At 44.0% G+C, this 24,639-nt stretch overlaps 1 protein-coding gene across 1 annotated transcript in view; it reads left to right on the top strand.

Annotated features, from left to right (window-relative positions):
• shank3a (SH3 and multiple ankyrin repeat domains 3a) overlaps positions 1-24,639 on the top strand; it is a gene marked incomplete at both ends in the record, with an annotated part of 384,733 nt that overhangs the window by 115,674 nt on the left and 244,420 nt on the right. Inside the window, one exon of the mRNA XM_080538858.1 lies at positions 23,820-24,023. Coding sequence (XP_080394984.1) covers positions 23,820-24,023 — 204 coding nt within the window. The remainder of the gene's footprint in view (positions 1-23,819; positions 24,024-24,639) is intronic.

The following is a 24,639-nucleotide window of genomic DNA, read 5'->3' as shown; positions in this document are numbered from 1 at the left end:
ATAAATAGGAAAAAACAGGCATTCAGAAATAAGGACAGGGCAGGACTGTCAGTGGTCCAGAAAGAACTAAAACAACTGCTTGTTAGTGCAAGGAAAAAACACAGGGACACAATGGAACAAAGTTTTTTGACTTCCAACTCTAAAAAACTTTGGGACACAATGAAATCAGTGACCAACATGAACCCAACAAAAAGACAGATCATGACCCTAGACGAACAACAAAAAGCAAACGAGCTGAATGACTTCTACCTGAGGTTTGACACACGGAACTCTCAGGAGTGTGACCGTGTGTTGCAGACCCTACCAGAGACTGATGCCAACTGCTGGTTGGAGGTAAATCCTACCAGCATTCAACGTCTCTTTAGCAGGGTGTCTACCAACAGGTCCACAGGTCCAGACGGTCTATCAGCTTCTCTTCTCAAAAACTGTGCAGAAGAACTAACAACAGCATGGTGTCCGCTATTTGAAAAGTCCCTGAATACCGAGGTTCCAGCTCTGTGGAGGAAGTCAATTATAATCCCTGTGCCGAAAAAACCTCGTGCCATGGAGAATAATGACTTCCGCCCCATAGCTCTAACTTCCATTGTGATGAAATGTTTTGAACGATATGTACTGTCTCTGCTTAGAAAACACATTGACCCACTGCTAGATGTTTTTCAATTTGCCTATAAACAGAACCGTAGCACGGAGGATGCTATTCTCTATATCACACATTCTGTATCCAAGCACCTCGAGAACAAAAAGGCCTATGCCCGAATTATGTTTGTTGACTTTAGTTCCGCCTTTAATACGGTACAACCCCACGTGCTCTTAGGAAAGCTCAAAGACATGGGTGTCAATAGTACTTTAATCAAATGGATCCATTCCTTCATGTTAGAAAGAGAACAGCAAGTGAAAGTCAATGGAACACTGTCAGTGACTAAACACTGCAGTACAGGTGTCCCCCAAGGTTGCGTTCTGTCTCCATATATTTTCTCAGTATACACCAACGACTGTAAAAGTAACCACCCAAGCAACCATATTATAAAATATGCTGACGACACTGCAATTCTAAGTCTCCTTGATAAAGATACAGACCCCTCGGTGCTCCATGATGAGATTAATATATTCACTAAATGGTGCGACAGCAACCATCTCATCTTAAACCCCACCAAAACTCAGGAGGTTGTGTTAGACCCAAGGCAGGTAACTGACCATGAGCCTGTGGTCGTTAAAGACCAAACAATCATCCAGGTGCCCTCTTATAAGTACTTAGGTATTCAGTTAGACAACCATCTCTGCTGGAATACACACTTAGACAGCTTATGTAACAAACTACAGCAGAGGCTTTATCACCTGAGGCGACTCAGACATTATGGGGTGAGAAAGCAGATCATGAGAATTTTCTATCAGTCCATTGTTGAAAGTGTAATCAGATATGGAATAATTGTGTGGTTTGGCAACTTAACTGTACAACAAAAAAAACAGACTAGTCAGCATTCACAAAACAGCTATGAAAATTGTAGGTGAAAGAGACTATGTGATCCTAAATAAACTATATGAAAAAGCTGTCCTGGACAAGGCTAACAAGATAATCGCAGACCCCCAACATCCGCTCTCCACAGAATACGAAGTTCTCCCCCTAGGTAGAAGGCTTCGCATGCCAAGATGTAACTATAAGCTCTTAAAACTATCATTTGTCCCATTCTCCATTAAACTAATCAATTCTCTCAAGCAGAAACGATGATTAGGACATGATCACCAGCACCTGCACTTTATCTTAGACACCACTTGAAGGGCCATGTGCAATATTCGAAAACACCACTTGAAGGGTTATGTGCAATATATATTTATACCAAATGATGCCATGTCCAGGTGGAAACTGCTGCCAATGTCACTCAATGTTTGTTGCTGTCCTGTTGTTTACTTTGTCTACTGTATGTTGTATGTATCGTCACTGTTGCACTTGAAGCATGAAAGTACCATGCCCAAGACAAATTTCCCCTCGGGGACAATAAAGTACAATCAATCAATCAATCAATCAATCCTGAACTATCTCTGTTGCTCACCTCACCTCAGTTCTGTCTCTATTGCTTTCCTCTCCTGTTGTCTGTCTCTCTGTTGCTGTCCTGTTGTCTGTCTCTCTGTTGCTCTCCTCTCCTGTTGTCTGTCTCTCTGTTGCTCTCCTCTCCTGTTGTCTGTCTCTCTGTTGCTGACCCCCATGTTCGCCTCAGAAATGCCGCAATAATAATTATAATTAATTATATTTATATAGTGCTTTTCCGAGGCTCAAATACCCTGACAATATGGGGAAAACGGGAAAGTGCTGTGTCCCTTGTTGTATGAATAGATCCAAGTCTAAAAAACGATTAAACTGTCATTCTACCGCTGTAGTACACTGGTATTCTGGTGCGGAGAATTTCTGGTTTGGACCCGGAAATTGCAAAACGTCACGTTTGACGTCAGACTTAACAACCGGATATTCAGGGCTCTCAAGTCTCACGCATTTATTTTATTTTTTTGTATCCAATGTTAGGTGGGCGTCGTGGCCCCCTAGTGGTAGTGGCCCTAGGCTGCAGCCTAGGTAAGCCTATAATCTGTGCATGCTCAGGGCGCACTTTTTGCGCCCCGACCGGGAAATAGGAGACAGCCAATTGGAGCGCTGCTACAACTCACGTGTAAGCCAAAAGTATTTGCAGTGCCATAGAGTCCCATTCGGCCAGCGCCCCCGACTCCCTACCCTATGTATTTTCACAGTGAATTTTACACACACACAGATAAAATGTTTATTGTATTGGAGGAATTTTAATGAATGCTGATAGGCGCCGACAGAATATCAGAATAAACAATGTTTATTTTAAAAAATCTTTTACAAGTAGCAACTAGGAAGTGGGGCTGCGTTGGAAGGTGGGGGCGGCGCCCTAGCGCCCTCTATTGGCCAGCCGCCACTGCTGGTTAGATGCCGAACTGTGTTTCGTTGTCTCTGTAATGAAGTTGAATCTAATATAATCTAATATAATGAAGAGTTCCTTGCAGTGAAAAACATTAAAACATGACTTAGGATAATAAATACAAACAAAGATCAGTTTTTTGCAAAACACCCCCTCAAATATGTTGTACAGTTTAATCGGGAATCATATTTGATTTGATCTGTAATTATTAAACAATACTTGCATGTTAGGAAATGTATTCTCTTAAATAATAAGAACAGTAGGACAAATTAAGTTTTTGAAATATGAGTGCAGTTCCATATTGTTATGACGGAACTGTTGCACAGAATTTCACTGGATGAAATGTATTTTCTGTGGGGATTTGCCATCATTGTCATCATGCAGTCAGTATAGATTAATATTAATTTGGGCGTTTCACTGACCATTTATGGACAACTATGGGCGTTAAAAGGGTGGGACAAGACGCTTGTTAACGGGAGCACATTTTTTATTTGATTATGATTTATAAAGGGAAACAGGCGTGGGACTTGCACACCATGCATGCTCACCGTTTTATAATGTTGGTGTGCGTAAATGTTCTTGCTTCTCTACGTACACAAGCTTTTTACACCAGTTCTACACAAAGCTTTATCCTCTCTGTGTGCACCAGAGTGAATTATATTACTCTCTGCTCTTCTCATTCACCACTGATTGGCAATACAATTTGATACTTCTCCATAATTAAAATGTGTGGCAAGTAAGACAAAACACAAGAAAGGGACACGAGTCACGTAAATACCTTATTCTGGTTCTGTTATTTAAGCCCCTTTCACACATGGTTCCCTGTAAATTGCATGGAATCCCAACCCATGTCTGCCAGGCATTTTCACCGTTCACACCTGAGCGAATTGCCCGACAATTACCCTTTCACACATGGCTCCGACCCGGGTTGTGAGTCACGTACTATCCAGTTGTGGAATGATATTGGCTGCCCCGGGCTTATTGAATCATTCATTCAACTGGATGCAGAACTGGGATGAGACAGGCGTGTGAGACTGCCATATATCATACCTCCGTTTTATATTGGAAAATATGATGATAAATACATATAAAATGGAGGTATGATATGGCAGATATATATATATATATATATATATATATATATATATATATATATATATATATATGGTATATGGCGCCTGTCTCGTTCCAGCGAGTTAACTTGTGTTATCACCAAGTTCGCTCACCAACTAAAGCACTTGATTACTGTTCATAATCATAACACGAGTTATAACACGAGTTAACTCAATTAGACATATTGCTATGCGCTCTGCGCTGCAGGCTCTCCCTGCGTGATGCAGGACAGCTGAGAGGAGATGGTGTGTGTGCACTTTGTCTCTATCACAAAATGTACATTTGATAAGTAAAAGTAGGCTAGCTAAGTAAGTAATCTAGCTAACTATGTTTGGAAACAAAGTACTATCCAGTTAGAATTATAGAAGATCTAGTTGTGTTTTCCTGCTGGTCTCGCTGCCTGGGTTTGAACAGACTTTGGGATCAACTACAACGTCTCCAGTAGGCTACATTAGAACTTCGTATCCTTTGAAAAAAATGGCGGGATGTAAGGATCTTGTAACTTCGGAAACAATAGCAGCATTTAAATAACTTAGTTTATGTTCAACTGGAAAAGTTACGGCCAAGCTCCACCTGCTGCGTTGCGTCAACTCGCCATCGACGTTGCGTCAACTTCCCGTTGTCCAAGCTCCACCTGCAGCGTTGCGTCAACGTCAACGTTCTACTCGAGCTCCACTGGCATTTTTTGTATACTATTATCGTATTATATCTTACCTGATAATCCAAGTGTGGACCCGATCTCACCCCATGCTCGGTCCTTCACCTGGGCATCATGGTACAATCTGTCATTTGTCGCATATAAAAAAAAAGTTTTTTTCGACCTCAAGGATGAGCCGTTCGTCGTCCATTCCTGCAACAAGAGTTCACCACAGGTGCGATGATTGACGCCCCACGGCGCCCACGTGGGGCGTCTCATTGTGACGTCTGCGTCCATCCACCGTCAAAAATCAAACTTTTTTGTAAGTCTACTTTGGACGCAGCCATCGGACGCAACGCTGACGCAACGCAACGCAGCAGGTGGAGCACCTTTCATTGATTACAATGCATTTGATCCCAATTTCGGACGCAACGCACATTAGACGCAACGCTCGATGGCCATGGTGGAGCTTGGCCGTTAGTGAGCGCAGATTTTCGTGCTTTTACTTTGCTGGGAGTTCGTTAAAAATGCCTTTCCACCAAAGAACGTGGAGCCGGTGAGACTGCCATATACCATATATACCGACCCGGTACTCTCCATGGAATTATACATGGTCTCGACCTGGGTAATTTCCCTGGTCAGTCGCATTCAGACATACGCCGACCCTGGAAATTCCATGAAATCTACTGGGAAGGCTTGTATGTGTGAGAGGGGCTTTAGAATAAGGCCTTAATTGGAGTCAGCATACTGTACTCTGAATAGAATATTGAGCTATCACAGTGTTTCCCGACAGTATGCATGAATTGAGCATGTCACCTCTAGTGTCGGCACTCTGATCAGATCTTGTATGACAGATACAACCAGGCCCGGCACCAGAACTAACACCTTTGGTGGGCAGCGGCCGACGGGTGGTGTTGGTGGTGTTGGTAGGGGTGCTAGCGGTAGGCGGTGGTTATGAGCAGTGCTAGACCGATAGACATAGTATATGGGCCCACAGCAAATACAGATATGACATTAAACATTCCCCAGAATATCAACAATTCCGAAAATAAGTCTTCACTTTTGATTGGGTAGGCAAGACGCATGTTTGGGTGGGCTGAGCCCTCCCCTGCCCATAGCTACCGCTGCTCTCACATACTGTAGATACACACACCGGCATACATACAAACCTTTATTTTTTATTTTTTATGATTAATAGTTTTTATTATTTTCGATAAATAAACAATGAACAGATATCCATCACAAGTAACAGTTGACATTGGACAATACATGAAAAAGACAGCAAATGGACACAACAAAACATAATGGTGATGTACAGAAATGTAAAACTACAGCATTGTCTAACAGTCATACTTATAGGAGTTTACTTTTTTCTTTCCACGTTTTACATATTGGAATATTGCTATTTACATGAGCTGGAATTGCCATTATTTCTCAATATATGAGGGATACTGCCCCCATTTCAAGCGATTAGTCAGGTTTGTTATATAATTTCGTGGGAATTTTTTGGGGATTTGCTAATCTATACATTTTTGGAAAGGGCATTCTATGAGGAATCAGAAAATATATGTTTCCATTTGCACAGATGTCTGAAAGGCGGCCATCTTGGCATTTAAGAAATGGCCGCCATAATACACACGTTTTGTAATATCTTGGCTTCTAAATAAGCTAGAACATTTTAACTGCTAAACCTACATTTTCAGGGTCAAGGAATCCAATGGTTGTAGTTACAAAGCTATTTTTTGTATATATATATATTTTTATATCATCACATAAAAATGTGTAACTTATACTTTAAGAAATTGTCGTTTTTCTATTACTTCCATACGTGAGTCCACAGACCACAGTATGATCACGACAACCTCCTGCATTAGATAGTCTCGATGTTATGATTTAAACTTTTGTTGGCTTTTTGGGGGGATTTGCTAATCTATACATTTTTGGATGTTATGGCAACAGCCAGCAACCAGTAAGGCAATACAGAGGCAGGTAAATCTTTAGCCTAATGGCATATTTAATGATCTTCTTTCGGCGTATGGGTAGTTGTTTTCCTCTCCACTCCACCATGCTCGGGGCCGAGGGGCTACCCTTTTACCACCCCGAGACCTGGTTGAGGGGCTCACCCGGGCTATATTTCTGGACACCCCTCCAGAAGCCACGTCATCGTCTCGTCATCTAGTACCGACAGAACATGCATCCCGTTGGGTGGGTGGTACACCAGGCAATCCAGGATAACATGGTGTGCGGTTTGGTCCTCTGCGCCACACTCACACGACGCATTTGGGGCCAAGCCCCATCTGTGCATTGATGAGCGGAAACGCCCGATGCCGGTCCGGAGACGATTGAGCCTCACCCAGGATAGCCTTGGCAAGTCCATCCCGAGGGGCTCAGGGCCGGCGACTGGGATATGGTCGCGGAGTTTGGAGGTGTTTGCCTCCCACTCCGCGCGCCACATATAATCCGCCCATCCTGCCGCACTGATGTTAAGATCTCTGCATTGCTGCCTGAGATCCTGTGCGGCAGGCACAAATGGGTGTCTCGACTTGAGACGCCGGGAGGGCTCCGCTGTTATAGTGAGCCTATCGTGGAGCAGATGGTTATTAAGCTCCACGGCCCGGCAGGCGAGACGTGCTGTGGCTCCCATGCGGCGGAGGCCTGCGGGCTGGATGCCTGCTAGGGTGGGAAGGTTGTCCACGGGGGTAGGACGCAGGCATCCTGTCACAAACCGCAAGGCTTCGTTTATAGGCGAGTCGATGAGGCGGGTGTGGGCACTGCGACACCATACTGGGGCGCAGTATTCACTAGTTGAATAAAGGAGGGCTAGGGCTGCCGTGTGCAAGGTCTTTGCGCCGGCGGCCCAGCCTGAGCCAACCAGTCGCCTCATCAACGCCACACGAGCTGTTAACTTCTTGCGCAGTGACTCGAGGTGCCGGCGAAACGTGAGCGTCCTGTTCAATGTCACGCCGAGATAGATTGGCTCAGCGGAACATGGCAGGGGAGTTCCATCTAGGTATACTCTAAGCTCACATTTAGCCTCCCTGTTGTTAAGGTGGAAGGCAGCCGACACCGTCTTTGCCTCGCTAAGCTTCAATCTCCATTTCCGGAAGTATGTCACTAGTGTCTGCATGTCCTGGCTCAGAATCCCCTCCACAGACGGCCAATTTCCAGCAGATTACACCACTGCGAGGTCGTCTGCGTAGGCGTACTTCCGCGAGAGTGTGTTGGGCAGGTCATAGGTGTAGATATTATAGAGGAGGGGGGCCAGGACCGATCCCTGAGGGACGCCGTTCTTAAGGCGTCGAAGCCTGCTTAGCTGTCCGCAACCGGTGGTAAGGGTAAAGCTGCGGTTACGGATGAGCTCCATGATCATTCTGACCATGTGCCTGTCCGGCAGCAGGCGGAGCAGCTTGCAGGTGAGGCCGCGATGCCATACGGTATCGTAGGCAGCCGTCAGGTCTATAAAGACGGCCCCGTCTCGAGGATCTTGAAGGGGATGCATAACAGAGAGATGGGACGGTAACTCTTAGGGTCCCCTTCAGGCTTATTCGGTTTAGGGATCGCATCAACTAGGGCTCTTCGCCAGATTTTGGGGATCTTGAGTTGGCGCAAACAGGAAGTGAGGAACGCTCTCAGGCAGGACTTCAAGGCGGGTGCGGCATGGAGAATAAGCTCCGTATATCATATTTAATTATAAAAATAGGGAATGAAACAAAATAAATGAATGGGAGGAATGTGGGGAGTGTATGGTGTGCTGGTTGTTCTGTTTGTGGGATGTGTATTTACTCTATGTGTAATGACAGGCGGGTTGTGTCTCTTGACTATGTATAAGCGTTTATGCTATGTGTGATGTGATATGTGAATGGCGAGTCCAATGCGTGCCAATGTGAGCTGGGCTGTTAGATTAGTTCATCATCATCACTTTCGTGCGTCACAGCTTGGGAATCGTCATCGTTCTGGCACTGGCTGCTGCACATGTCGGTACAGGCTAAGTTCTTAGCTCTGCATGAACATCTGCCAGAAGAACAGTCAGTTTTGCATTTGCATTGTACCATCTCAATGATGGACTTTGGGGCTGGGAGGACATCTGTGGTTGTTGGTTTAAGCATGCCATCCTCATGTTTGGAGTACCAATTTTGCAGGGGATCCAATTAGCCTATGGATCCTGCAGAGCAATGGCTGCCTGTGCCCATATACTTTTTTTTTTAAAGAAGAATAATACAAAAAATTGCTTTGTAACTCCAACCATTGGATTCATTGACCCTGAAAATGTAGGTTTAGCAGTTAAAATCAATGTTCTAGCTTATTTAGAAGCCAAGATATTACAAAACGTGTGTATTATGGCGGCCATTTTGTAAATGCCAAGATGGCCGCCTTTCAGACATCTGTGCAAATGGAAACATATATTTTCTGATTCCTCATACAATGCCCTTTCCAAAAATGTATAGATTAGCAAATCCCCAAAAAATTCCCACGAAAGTTTAAATTGAAACATAGTGAACCTGACTAGATATTCCTCCACCTTATCAAGCAGCCTATAATATGATAATTGTTCTAGGGCAGCCAACTGCCCAAGAGAAGTGTGCCACAGAGACGGTGCTGGTGCTGATGAGGCCTTCCACTCTTTAACTAATAGTTTTCGTCCTAGCATTAAAGCAGTCTGGATCCAATTGGCGAGTGGTGGAGTCACCTCACTTAATGCTGAGGGATCACCCAAAATAAAAAGACTGCGGGTGAACGGAATATCAATTTTCCATAAAACCATGTATGGCTAGCCAAAACTCCTGGGTTTTTGGACATCCCCAAAGCATATGCACTAGAGTACCATCCTTGTCACTACACCTCCAGCACTCCGAACTGTCAACCAGACCCACTCTATGTAGCCTGGATGGTGTCCAGTAGATTCTGTTTATAATCTTGAATTGGATCAATCTTATTCGCAGTTCCCTTGAACATTTTTTCCCATTGTGGTGAATTCATCCCCATTCTGCCGCTGTAAATGATACATGTAAATCTGTTTCCCATGTTAGTTTAAGGGACCATATGTTTGGGTCTGAGGCCGCAAGTATCCTCGAATAGTAAGCAGAGGCTTCATGACCTAGTCCAACATTTTTCAGAAACCATTCATGTGTATCACCACTAGGTGGGGCAATTGAGGGGGAGCCAAATTATTTTTGATGCACCAATAAGTGTCTTAGCTGCAAATACTTCCAAAATGTATTGTGTGGTAAATCAAATTCCTGTCTAAGAGCCTTGAAAGATTTTAGCGTTCCATCCTGATATAGGTCTCCTAGAACTTTGATACCTTTTTGAAACCAGGACTTCCAAAAGAAGGGTGATTTATCTATACACAGCTTGGGGTTTAGCCAGATATGAAGATTAGAAGATAGGGGTCAAATTTAAAGATGTGAGCAACTCTCTTCCAAACCCATTGAATATGGGACAAAATAGGCTGTGGTCGATTCTCTTGGGCTAGTCTGGCCGTAATACAGCACCTGAGTGCCAGAGGGGTGCAGATGGCACTTTCAATATGGAACCACGGGGGGGCTCTCTCCAGAGGCAGAGTCCAATGTGCCATGTGCCTGAGAGTGAAAGCATAATGGTAATATAACAAGTTAGGAACACCAAGACCTCCTCGGTCTACAGGCCTCTGCAGTTTCCGCAGGCAATTCCATAAGAATTTATTACAAATTTGATCAAATTGTTTAAAGTAGTGTAGTGGGATTCGGACTGGGAGAGCTTGGAACAGGTAGTTACATTTAGGAGCACAGGTCATCTTTATTATATTTACTTTGCCCCACATGGAGAGAAATAGTGGAGACCACTGCTCTACATCTGCCCGCAGTTTATCCAATAGGGAAACAAAGTATGTTTTAACCAAATCAGCCAGTAAGGGGGGGAATGTTAGGCCAAGATATCTAATGCCTTTCTTAGGCCAAGAAAAGGTGCCTGCTTGAAAGAGGTATTTGGGACAATATGGCGAAAGAGGAAGAGCCTCTGACTTTGTCCAGTTCACTTTATAACCTGAAATAGATGAAAACTTGTCAATAATTCTAAATAGGGAGGAGAGAGAGCGTTCTGGATCTGAGACAAATAAAATAATTGCCACTCCACCCTGTCGAACGCCTTCTCAGCGTCCAACGAGATGGCAGCCATGGTAGAGGCATTGTCCCGAGTGGCCCACATAATATCAACAAATCTCCTAACATTGTCTGCCGAGGAACGGGAGCGTATAAAACCGACCTGGTCGGGGTGAATCAAAGAGGTTATCACCTTATTAAGGCGGTTAGCCAAAATGTTTGATAATATCTTACTATCGCAAGTTAAACTGATAGGTCTGAAATTCTTACAATCTAAAGCTTGTGGCCGAGCCCATCTCCTCTCTACCTGTCTAACCCAATCACACGTCATAATAATAACAAAGTACACACCTATTAAACTGTATAGCGGTAGTTCAAACATTGAAACGGTCTGGGATGTGAAGAAAACAAATTGCTGGAACCAAAACACCCATGCTCAGGAGTCAACATAATGGTCGAGCCGCTTATATAGGCTATAGGCTATAACGCTATACATTAACAAACTTCACATCCAAAGTTTAACATCCATAGACGGTAACCCACCTGTTGTGTATGCAAAGTATAGGCTTTATAACTATATGCATGGGCCTATATATATAGTATATATATATATTAAAAGAAAGAGAATAAAACAAATTAAAATATAAAAGTTAAATAAAATACGTTGGTAAGTTTCACATCCAGAATTTAACATTTAACAGTGTAAATCCGTAACGATATCAGCTTAACATCGCCTCATATAAAGAGTTTACTAACCTTACCCCCGTGATTTCTCTTAGGCAGGCTACTAATCGTAAACCCAGGGGAAAAGGAACACAAACACCGCGACAGTCATCACAGGGAGCGAATGTAGTCCATTGCCCCTTTGTGGTCGTCAAATCGGCGCTTTCCTTGCTCCGATCTCACAGTGAGCATTGCTGGATAATCCAGAGAGAATTTGACACGTTTATCATGAAGCATCTTCTTGCACTCGTTGAACTTCATGCGCTTCTCAATCAGCAGCTTGGAGTAGTCGGCAAAGACCATAACGCGGTGGTACTTCCAGGTGACTCTCCCCATCGTGCGTGCAGCCTCAGTGATGCGGTTCCGATCCTGGAATCTCAGGAATTTGGCGATGATGGGTCGCGCTGGTAGCTGTCGGTTATCTGGACTTTTGCGCAGTACCCCAAGCCTATGTGCTCTGTCGACCTCCAGTCCCCCTGGGAAGTTGATGTTCAGAATCTCCGGTAGGCAATTAGCAAGGAAGGAGAGGGCATCACCATCCTCGCAGCCCTCTGGAAACCCGATGAAACGTAGTAAGTTATTCCTGCGCTCCCTGTTCTCGATGTCATCAACTTTTTGCCGAAGGGCCTCCACTTCTGTGGCTGTCGCTGGGGGGTTAGCCTGCTGGCGATCGTTAGCCTCCTCCAGGAAGGATAGACGGCTCTCAACTTGAGAAATGCGGTTAACAATTTCAGATAATTTGCTATCGGTGGCACTTGTTGTAACCCGAATAGCCTCCAGCTTCTTATCGTGGGTCATGATTAGTGCAGTGAGTTTAGCAAGCTCTCTGGCTACATCCCCAGGGACGCTGCCATCACGTGTATCTTTGCTAGCAGTATCGTGGGTTTGGCTAGTACTAGCGCCAGCCACCTCGTTCACTTCATCTCGGCTGGAGTCATCTTTAGGGGGAACCGAGGCGCTTCTTAGTTTATGCATTATTGCATTGGATGCTAATACCAACTTTTAGCAAGGTAACAAAATAAAAAAGTGGGCTCTTTGTTGAGTTTCACAGCTAATTATGAGCAGGGATAGGCGCAGCTCTTCCTCACACCGCCATTCTCGTCAACCACGTCACGTGACTCCATACAAACCTTTATCTGAATGCACTCAGACACATAGATACTCTGAATATACTCTAATCCTAACCCTACAGATACTCTGAATCCAAATGATATAGACCCTCACTTGAGCACACACATACACTTGGTTATGCTGTCTAACCTGTGTGTCAGTTGTTCAAGTCAAAGTCAAAGTCAAAAGTCACTTTATTGTCCCATCACTGGGAAATTTGTATTGGTCTTACACCCCACAGCAGCCAACAAAGAGCAACAGACAATACAGAATGTTAACACACAAACAGAAGGCAGTTCTGATTAAAACAAGAGTGGAAATAAAATGATAAGCAAGATATGTTCACATTCATCTGGTGCAGTTTAAAAGTTTAACAGAAACGGGAATAAAATAATTTTAAAATCTATTTAATCTAGAGCGGGGGACTCTGAGGGCCCTATTATGCACTTCATAAGTCTTAAGCAATAAGACGAGGCGGTAGATCTAAACTTAAGACGTGGAGGCGTGGTCAAGGCCACTTTGCTATTATGCGTGCGGTAGTGGGCGCCTAAAACCCGGCGCTAAGCCCAGAAATTAGTCATGGGTGTGTTTTGGGCGTCTTCTCAATCAACCCAATCAGCGTGCCAGGTGCCATTCCCTTTAAGAACCGGCTGCGTTGAGTCTTTAGCGCTATGCTATTATGGAAGTCCTAAGAAGGAGGTCAGCGCGCTTCTCTGCAGAAGAAAGTAACAAGCTCGTGCATGAGGTCAAGGCTCGTCAGTTCGCAATCTTTGGAACGGCGCGAAATCCTCCCACAATGAGTAATATATGCACGGGAGTCTTACGTCTTATGTGTGGGCGCCTAGGGACACCTGCATAATAGCAGTAGCGCGTATGAAGCGCATAATAAGGGTGGCGGTAGGTCTTAACCTGGCGGTGCGTCTTAATTAAGACTTAAGACGGCAAGTTAAGAAGTGCATAATAGGGCCCTGAACCTCCTCCCAGAGGGCAGCAGTTCATACTCTGCATGTAGGACATGGGAGGGATTCATGAGAATTCTATTAGCCTGTCTGAGAGTAGCCTGTTCAAAAATAGAAGTCATGTGTCAAGTCAACTGTCATGGAACTGTGCCCTCATTGTCATGCATACTGTTGTCTTGCCATGTGCTGGCAACCCTGCTTTGGAGCAGGAGAACACCCTCACACATGGATGAACACACCACGCCCACATCCAAGAAGACAACTGCACACTGTGGTCATTACACTGAGGTTATGGTCACACACACACACACACACACATTTGAATACTTTATTTGGTTCCACAAATTATATTATACAAACAGGGAATCAAATATTTCGGGGCTAAGCAGCACTGAACACTTAAGGGTACACATAACACCCCCTTCTCCACACGGCCAAGCTGCCAATAATAGCCGAGACAGAGCAAAATTTGGCAACCTGTTTGGCCTTTCTTTTAGACATTGCATAGCAATTCTCAGACCCCTCATGGTGTGTTGTCGATGTGTCTCTGTCCCGGAGGCCCGCAGAGCTGGTTGTATTCTCTCACGGATGAAGCAAAGCTGCGTTTCTATCCAAGCTGTCAGCGAGTCAGGTGTAAGGTCCACCGGGAAATCGACAGAGGGTGGGAATTTCTTCAGGATTCTGGCGACATATTTCAGAAGCTTGAATCCGTATGGACGCGCGTTTCCTTGCGTCGCGGAGAATATTCCTTTATGGAAAAAGTTAGTCCACTCGTAGTCTGTCATTGGTCGTCTTGAAGTCTACGGGAACATCTCCGGCCGGTGTTGGGCTTGGGTCGCAGACGTTCGGGCGTTGTTTGTAGACTCGCCCGCTGTTCAGGGCTTGTTTAAAAGCCAATCTTAGTGTGGTAACGAGGCACATTGTATCAAAAGCATCCAGTGCATCTTATTCCCACTGCAATAACGATGGCAGTTACAACGGGTGTATGTGAGCTTAGATGTTGAGCGCGTTCATCTCACCACTTACGGCAGCCATCAAGCTGTCTGTCTGTCGCGAAACACACACACACACACACACACACACACACACACACACACACACACACACACACACACAGTAGGCCTCCTGAGCTTGAGAAACTCATGACTTAACTGACCACCGATTTAGGACAAAGAAACACATCTATCTATTTCACTACCTATATCTCACTTTTTCTCACTTTTTCTTTTTTTTATCCTCCCTCTATCCATGATAACTTTCCCTTGCTACCTGTCTATCTCTCCCTTCCCTCTCTTCTGTCTCTTTCCATTATATACCTTTGCCTTGTTCTCCCCCTCTCTGTCTCTGAGTGTTGCATCCAATCAGGCTAGCCCTGCATTGCAGTTCAGAGAGGAAGACAGGGAATATAAAGTGGAAGGGTGAGGAGGGAAATAAAGGAGAGAGGAGGAAAAAAAGAGAGAGAGGAGGGGTGTGCTATCAGCTCAATGGAGCAGATCAAGCAGACTACACTGGTCACAAAGGAAAGATAGAAAAGAGGTCTGGTTGAAAAGTCTCAATGAGGAAATAGGAGATGTATCACTCTCGCCTTCTCAGAATAGACAATAGGGAACAGTACTGTAGCAATGTGTAATTATACTGTCGATGATATTGTATTTTGTTTGTTCTCCCATCCAGAAAATGTACAAACTTTGTTTTGTAAGAGGCTGGGGATCATACTCTTCAAGCTTTTCTGGTTGTTTTGGTTTGGGTTGGGTTACATCATAACCTTTTACACAGGTTTGCATTATTAAAGAGATTGTAGATGTCCGTTCCTCTACAGTAAAAGTCCAGTCTGTGAGAAAGATGCGCCATGGGAAGGAGACGGAAGGCTTGTGGAGGTAGAAATCGGAGGACAGGTTCACTGTGCAATGGGCAGTCCTCCGATTTCTACCTCCACGACCCTCAACTGGAATGTCTGAAGAGAGTGAGAGAAGAAAGGAACAGAGAGAGAGAGAGATTTCTAATCAGAGAGAAAGAGACAAACAGACTGGAAGACTGAAAGACAGAAGTCAGGAGGAAAGAGACTAAAGAGAATGGAGGCCTCAAGGGTAGAGAAGAGAGGAAGTACAAAAAGAGAGAGTGAGGAGGGGTAAGAAAGTTAGTCAGGGAGAGAGAGAGAATGGACGAGTAACAGAAAGGAGGTGAGAGATAGTCAGTAGAAGCAGACACCAGTGGTGACAGAGATAAAGGAATGGGAAGCAAGAAACAATGTAGGGGAACATAGTGTGAGGAAGAGAGAGTAGGAAAGAGCAGGGGAGAGAGAATGAGAGAGAGAACGAGGGGGAGTGGAGGTGATTTGCACGCATCAATGAGAGAGCTTCATTACCAAGTGAGCAGTGACGGGGTATCAAGGGAGTGAGAAGCCCATCCAGCAGCAGAAATTGTCTTTGTACCTAGACATGCTCACAGGCACACACACACACACATTCTCTCTATCTCTCTCCCTTTGTGTTGTCATCCTCCCCCCCCAAACTAAGGTCACATCAGCTTCACTTGAGCACAGCAAACACATTTAGTGGCTGATGAGAGAAAGTGAAAGTCACCTGAGTTTTCCCAGCAGAAAATATAAACCCAGTTCTCTTTCCTTCTGTTTGTTTGTCTCTCTCTCTGACTTTGTCACCTACTTCGAAAATAAGGTTGATGACATTAGCAGTTCCTTCTCTCCATCTCACGCCAACCCTGCTACCACCCCTCTGAAACCCACTGTGCTACGCACTCTCTGGCTTATCAGCTCTTTCCCCCCTCTCCCCAGATGTTATTCTAAAACTGATCACATCTAAGTGGGCAATCATTTGCCCTCTCCTATCCCCTCCCCTCTTCTCAAATCCATTTCCAAAGACCTCCTTCCTTTCATTACAACATAATCAACTCCTCTCTATCCACAGAATCTGACCCGGCTGCCTTTAAGACACTCTCCTGGTTTGTATCCTACCTGGCTGGTCGCTCTTAACAGGTGATGTGGAGAGGTCACTGTCCTCCCCACAAGCCCTCAACACTGGGGTCCCCCAGGAATCCCTCCTAGGGCCCTTACTGTTCTCCCTCTATACCTCTATACATAGAGTAGTGAGAACAGCACAGAAGATCACCGGCGCCCCCCTCCCCTCTCTGGAAGAGCTGTACAACACACGCTGTCTCATGAAGGCCTCAAAGATCTCCAGGGACCGACCCACCCTGGGCACGTTCACTTTACCAGGCTGCCCTCGAAAAGGAGGTTCAGGACCCTGGCCGCTAAGACAAACAGACTGAAGAACTGCTTCTACCACAGGGCCGTCCAGGCCCTGAACACAGCAAAGACCTAAGTTCTGGGCCCTGGACAGTCTGGACGGATTGTATGGCAGCTGCTGGACTGAAAAAATCAGGTGTAGTGCTGAGGCACAAACATGTACATTTCAAGCCTGCAAACTGTGACACTTTAAATAACGGGAAAAAAATACTATTGTGCAATATGACAACCCTAGTTGACTATCTGTACAGTATAGTACAGTGGATTGTGTACATAGCCTTTATTTATGTAAACCAGCTCCTTACCTTCTTGTGATTTTATTTTCTTTCTAAAAGTTTTTTTTTCCCTTTCCTAACACCAGGGGAGCCACCCCTCCTTAATTTCGTTGTTTGGTACCTGTACTGTAGCAATGACAATAAAGTCCATTCATTCATTCATTCATTCATTCATTCATACCAAATCTCTTGGCTCAGTAATTTCCTCACATGGTTTCTCTTACTACTGCTACACAGACAACACTCAACTCTTCCTGTCTTTCCCCCTCTCTGACTCACAGGTGGCAACACATTTCTTTCTGTGTCTTGGAGACATTTCTGCTTGGATGTCAGACCACCACCTCAAGCTCAACCTATCAATCAAGACTGAGCTACTCTTCCTCCCTGGAAAAGCCTGCCCTCTCCAAGACTTCTCCATCCCAGTAGAGTACGGTGACCTCCTCCTAGACAACCAAGAACCTTGGGGTGATCCTTCACAACTACTTATCCTGTGCGGTGAATATCACAACAGCAGCACGCTCCTGCAGATTCTTCCTCTACAACATCAGATGGATACATCCACCAGAGAAGCAGCTCAACTCTTGGTCCAGACACTGGTCATCTCCCACCTTGACTACTGAAATGCCCCTAAACACCTGCCCGTTAACTCCGCTCTTCGACCTCTGCTGGCCGACTGGCACCACCGCCTCTACAGGGATGCAGCAGTCTGCAGCACTCTGGCCCGAGCATAGATTACTCTTTCTGACTGATGGATACCGTATTTTCCGGAGTATAAGTCGCATCAGTCAAAAAATGCGCCATTAAGAGGAAAAAAACATATATAAGTCACACTGGACTATAAGTCGCATTTATTTAGAAATGTATTTCACAAAATCCAAGACCAAGAACAGACATTTAATCTGGAAAGGCAAGTTTATTCAACTACACAATAGCACACAGAACAACAGGCTGAATAGAGGTCCGGTATGTTAACGTAACGCATTAACAGTTATTCAGCAACACAATAGCATAAAGAACATACCTGGGAGGCTGAATAGGATAAATTAACATAACAAGCAAGTTACCAGTAAGCAAGTTCACCAAGCTACCGTTTGCTTAGCTTCAACAAGCTAATGTTTTACTTCATTTCTTCAGTGGTATAGGAGCAGCATATAGTTGTCACAAGCCCAGAGCGGCCCAGAGCGCCCTCTGTCGGCTGTAGACGGTAATGTTTACTCCATGGTTCATGTCAGTCAGTATGAAATTATATATATATTGATTTTTTATTTATTTAACCTTTATTTAACCAGGCAAACATGTAAGAACAAATTATTATTTACAAATGCAGCCTGACCAAAAAGCAATGGCTCTTTGGGGGGGAGGGGAGCTAGAAATAAAACAAGGTTAAATAATTTACAGCAATAAAACAATAAAACACTGGCAAATACAGATGCATTAAAATACTAACAGTCAGAGAGGGGAGAGAGAAGGAGGAGGTAGGAGTGAGGAAGAGCAGAGGTGAGGGATAGCGGGGGGAGTGGAGCAGGGGTACTTAAAATGAGGCGATATATAAGTCGCACCTGACTATAAGTCGCAGGACCAGCCAAACTATGAAAAAAAGTGTGACTTATAGTCCGGAAAATACGGTAGATGATTCACTTACTTAGACAAATGTATCTCTCTCTCTCTCTCTCTCTCTCTCTCTCTCTCTCTCTCTAGTTTTTTTTTCTTATGTCTGTCTTACATGTAACGATGAATTGAAAATCAAGGACCCCAATTGAAATAAGCCAGTGGCTTTCTTGGGTTTTTATCCTTTTAGTTGACCTTGTATGTAATATGTACTTTCATGTACCTACTTCTGCAAACATTCTAATAAAGTTTTCAATCAATCAAAAAAAACTCTCTCTCTCTCTCTCTCTCTCTCTCTCAGAAAACCTGTTTACTGAAGCCATTGCGAATGAGCAGGTGGTGGGGCGCTGCTGCTGGTGGTGATGGGGGTATTCCCTGTGAAGGCGGTTCATTACACAGTTTCCTTCATACAGAGAACCAAAAACATACATACACACACACACACACACACATACACAGACAGACACACACACACACACACACACACACACATACACACACACACACACACACACACACACACACACACACACACACATTTATTAAACATTTATTAAAACATTCCAAATGTTTTCCCAGCTCGACTGTCTCCCCAGTCTTAATTGTTTTGGGAGCTCTTCTATAATGAGGTTTACCAAATGCTCATGAATCAGCAGTAGTGGATTGATTTACTATTCAATTACACTCAGCTGGGTCAGGGGACATCATGAAGGTAGCTCTATTTTATTATATTCCCTTCTATTGTACTATATTCTATTCTATTCTGCTATATTCTATTATTCCATGTGGGCCCATACTGTAGCTCAGTGCTGCTCCCTCTGGAATGTTCTGTAACATACAGACAGGTTCCCAGCTCTGTCAGCAAATCTATTGTCCTTCCTCTCTGACGTGATGGGGCTTTTTTCAGAGCCAGTATTCACATGGACATGATGTTCTTTGGACAGTTGATCCATCCAAGCTTACAGAATACAGCTGCCATTCTCCTGATTATGTGTCAGTCTTTTCGCCACTTCCCATCGCTTTAAAAGTTACTTTGGTAGGTCAATCTTTGTGGATGACCACTAAGTAGTTGTTTTAATCTTTTTATGGTAATTTTTCTTCAAGGACGCCAGGTCATGAGTTGACTTTTTATTTTCCAATGTTTGAATTTTTTGTGTCTTGATAGGTCAGTGGTGGTTATTTGGTGGACCCTAATGGCGCTTTTCCATTGACCGGCACGGCACAGCACGGCACGGCTCGCCTCGGCTCGCATTTGAACAGTTCTGGGTACGAGACGTTTTCCACTATACAGGAACGACCCGGGACTGTAGGAGGAGTTACGTGTCATAAGATTCCCCCCGCTATACAGATCAGCGGGGGGAAATGCGATAAGAATTATGTAAAAATGCAGCACTATCGTGCACAGATCAGCCTTACAAAATGTAACGTTAAGTGCCTGTTACTTGCCGCTTTCAGTTTTAGTAGACTAGTTTAGATCTCGCAACCAGGGAAATGCCGACATGTGTTAAAGCCCCGATTCTATTTTTATTTCTCCTGACACGTTGAGCACTGTGCTTTTTTTGTTGGTGAACTACCGTAATAAGCCTTAAAAAAGTGCAACTTCTCTGCTTTCAGAAACTGTTTGAATTTTTTAGATTGGGCATATAGTTCATGAATTACGATAGTTTGAAGGAACACTGTAAAATCCTGTCAGCGCCGACAGCTCCGAAACGTTTCGGAGCAAGACGCGAATCTATCGGCATTAGTCAAATACATGCTCACATCCAGTCATCCGCTCACTGCTCTCCATCAAAAAGGGCACATCCATCAATAATATTACATAATAACAACTGCTCTGATTAGATTGCTTAGATTGTTTAATACATCAACAGGGGGAAAGCGAGATGAACTCTGAGCGAGTATATACCGGCATTTGACTGCCGCTGCACTAAGGAACAGCATAGGCACAGGACATCGCCATAATAGCGATTTTTTTGTTATGCTTGTTGTAAATAAAAGTTCTATGATGCATTGAAATGACATTAAACTAAGATAATACGAAGTTATTACAGAAACAGTAAGTGACATTTTCCTAGAGAGAAATCTGTTGTGGTATTTAAAGATGGCGGTTAGCGAAGAAATCTATGAACATGGGATGACGATTTCCCAATCAACGGTGTGCAGCGTCACACGTCACACGCAGACTGGCAAAAAAGTACCTTTCTCTACCCATCCCGAACAAGAACTATTTTAGTTCTTGTTCGGCAGGGGTACCAGAAATGGCACGGGTACTTTTGTCAGTGGAAAAAGGATAATAAACCCGGCCAGCCCGGGCTGACCCGGGCTGGCCCTGTAGTGGAAAAGTGCCACAAGAGACCGGGGGGGTTACAACATTTGCATATTAGCTTTCTGATGTGCGTTCTCTTTCACAAGTCTTAGCATTAGCAAGATTGATTACTGTACTGTTTAGTTTGCTGGGGTGTGAATTCCATTTGGAGCCACATAACAAGCTGTTATGTCATACATACACCTTGTTGCCTCTCCACACACACACAAACATACCAACCAACACATACACACACATACACACACACACACACACACACACACACACACACACACATGCTATGTTATCCCTCCACTGTTCAGTCATTGATTTAGATTTGTTCCCCTTTAAATGTCAGTGTGAGAATAAATAGAGAGAAAAACTATCATATTCAAATTGAACAGATTAAATGGGTAATGTGTGGACTGTGTGGAATCCACACAGTCCACACTGACAGAAACGTGGCTACCCTTTTTTCATCAGGAATGTCATTAGCTGATAGGAAATAATCAAAACGCTCAGAGTATGCGCTCCATTGTTCCACATGTTCATCAAAAGGGCCAATATTTCCAATAACTCCAGCCATCTTCCTTGTAGGCTCCTGGTTATCAGTATTACCTTCTGACAATTCCTCTTCAGTTGACAAGTCCTCTTCAGCTGATAATTCCCCTCCAGCAGACATCCGTGTCAATCACAACCGACGCTGGGCGGGAGTTGTTTGTCATAAACAAAGTGTGTTTGTCATAAACTTTTTTCAAGTTTCCGATACAGTATCTGTGTGTATCTTTTTGACTGTGTGTTGTTACAGTCAATATTTACACAATAATATCCCCTAGCGGCATCATTCCTCAGCTCTCCTTCATTATTCATTATTTTCAGATTTCTCTTTTTTTATTAGCACATAAATTCTCTCTCTCTCTCTCTCTCTCTCTCTCTCTCTCTCTCTCTCTCTCTATCTCTCTCTCTCTCTATCCCTTTCTCTCTCTTTCTTTCCTCTCTTTCTTCCTCTATCCCCCTCTGTCTATTTGTCATTCTGTCACAGATTTAAGAGAGAGCTTTCAAAGCTTTAGGCCTATTTGATAACAAATAGGGATAAAAACCAACTCCTTTGTCTGAACAGCCAGACAAACCCAATAGAGGAGTCCCTGCAGATGGGAAGTCAGAGTGTGGAGAATGTGTGTATCATACTTTATAGAACAAGTGTCAGTTAGTCATCATGACTCTCTGGTGTGGTTTACAATCTTACAAAGAGGGGTGTACTTGTGAAAGAGAGAGAGAGAGAGCGAGAGAGAGAGAGAGAAAGAGAGAGAGAGAGAGAGAAAGAGAGAGAGAGAATATGCTAATCAAGAGAGAGTGTGTGTGTGTGTGTGTGTCTGTGTATGTGTGCGCACGTGCATGCTTGCGTATGCCCGTGTGTGTGTGTGTGTGTGTGTGTGTGTGCGTGTGCGTGCGTGTGTGTGTATGTGACTGTGAGTTTAGTCTATTGATAATCATAAAAAAGATAGGGTGGGTGGCGTTGATGAAGCTGGGACAGTGATTTCATTGGTTATCATTGTTGTGGATTGATTGTGCATTGATAGTGTTGTGGTTGTGTAGTGATCTTGCTGGTGGTATTGGATTGTTTCAGTCTCTCACCTCTCTCTACTCCCAGCTTTCTCTACCTCAGGCTCCATAACGTGGTAACTGGGAGTCCTTTGTGAAGTGGTTGTGGAAACTTGCCCCATATTGGTTCATGTTTAAAGCCCCCGGTTGCTGTCCTGCTCTACTGCTGGGTGCCACTTTCTGTAACCTCAATGCTGTTAATATCTAGAGCATGAATATTACATGTGGTTATGTGATTAAACTTTAAAGGTATGCAAATCGCCTGAGGTGAGCGAGTATCCGCTTGTTAAGTCTGACGTCAAAAGTGACGTTTAACTATTTCCGGCTCCAAACCAGAAATTCTCCGCACCAGAGTACCTCTGAACTACAGCGGTGACTGTTTAATCGTTTTTTAGACTCGGATCTATTCATTCAACAAGGGACACAGCACTTTCCCGTTTTCTCCATATTGTCAGGGTATTTGAGCCTCGGAAAAGCGCTATATAAATATAATTAATTATTATTATTATTTCTCCATTTCGAAGACAGCGCCTCAGCCAACGTTGGGACCCGGAAACACGTCACGATTTAACAAGCGGATTAACTGTGAAAAAGCATTAACTGATTTGATGGGCTTGGCTTCAGAAGTGCTTTAGGCCCTTGCTGGTCAAGGGCTGTTAACACCACCCGTGTAAGCATTCTCAGTGGAAATAATGATGAAGTGATTTGATAACTGTGTGAATTATTAACTCGATTATGAGTATCACAGCCTCTCCATCTATTTTATCTTGTTATCTTATCTATTCTTTTTTCCTGTTCATTTCATATTCGAAAGTCCAACTAGACACTGATGCTGAAAAATAGCTAAGTTAAGCTAAAACATGATGGTGCAATGCATCTGATTCTTTATTACTCCATGTTTAATTGCATTTGTCCCTACTCAAATAATCATTATTATAACTGAATGTTCTTGCAATTTTTAAAAAGGATTACTAACCCTAACCCTAATGGGGTTGAATATAACGTTGCCATAGACCAATCAGTACTAATAGGCTCTTGTTGAAGCTCTTGTTAAAGTGTCCAACTTCTAAATCCATCTCCTCACTTTCTTCTCACCTGAAATGTAGCCTATGTTCAAAATTCTATATTTTGTGTGTGCCTTGTTTCACAGAAGTGTCTGACCTTTTCCCTCAAAGGAGCCATTTCTAATTTTCCTCTTGTTATCTCCTCTCTCCACAGAAGTGCATGAAGTTTAACGTGGACGTTCCCATCTGGTTGTCTAAGCAGTGGATCCTGTGTTCTCTCAACCAGAGCCTGAAGGATGTACTCAACTATGGCCTCTTCCTGCCTGCTCACAATGGGAAGGCAGGGAAGTTTCTGGACGAGGAAAGACAGCTGAAGGACTACCCACTCCCTTCTATCCCTCCTGTGCCGTACCTAGAAGTAAGTAGGTGATCATACCTGGCTGTCTGTCTGGCAGTGGAGGATGGTGGAGGTAGACATCAGGGGGACAGGCTGGCCTCCCCTGGTGTATGGGTGGGAATGCCACAATTGAGGTAATCAATAGCATAAGTATTCTACCAAAGTAAAAGCACTACACTGAATGACATCCTAGTGCCACTCCACTTGTCTGATCAAGGCCGGATTATCCATATATTGCATCGGGTGAATGCCCTGGGGCACCAGCCAATGGGGGGGCACCAAATTATTCGGACAATGAATAGACCTTTAAAATATTTTGGGCACATTTTTAAAATATAGGCTATATTTACTGGAAGACATCCACACAGGTACAAAACTAACGGTTATATTTAGGCTATCATGTATAAAAAGATAAATAATTGCGAGTTCGGAGTAAGAGCCCCCCCCCCAGTCACAGACAAGTGCGCGATGACGCAGTGCCGCCAAACTATCAACTATCAACAAAGAAATCAAAATGTACAGGCGACAACTGAGTGGCTCTGCCAAGCGAAAAATTAAGCAAGGCAAAGACTCCAGACATACGGCCACTCTTAAAAATGTCCCAACAATTGGGATTTTTTTTATTTCACCTAGGCCT

This window comes from Nansenia antarctica, assembly GCF_963989245.1.
Source record: "Nansenia antarctica genome assembly, chromosome: 9".
NCBI lineage: Eukaryota > Metazoa > Chordata > Actinopteri > Argentiniformes > Microstomatidae > Nansenia > Nansenia antarctica.
Note: the sequence above shows the minus strand (reverse complement) of the source record. Positions and strands in the feature narration are given on the sequence as shown.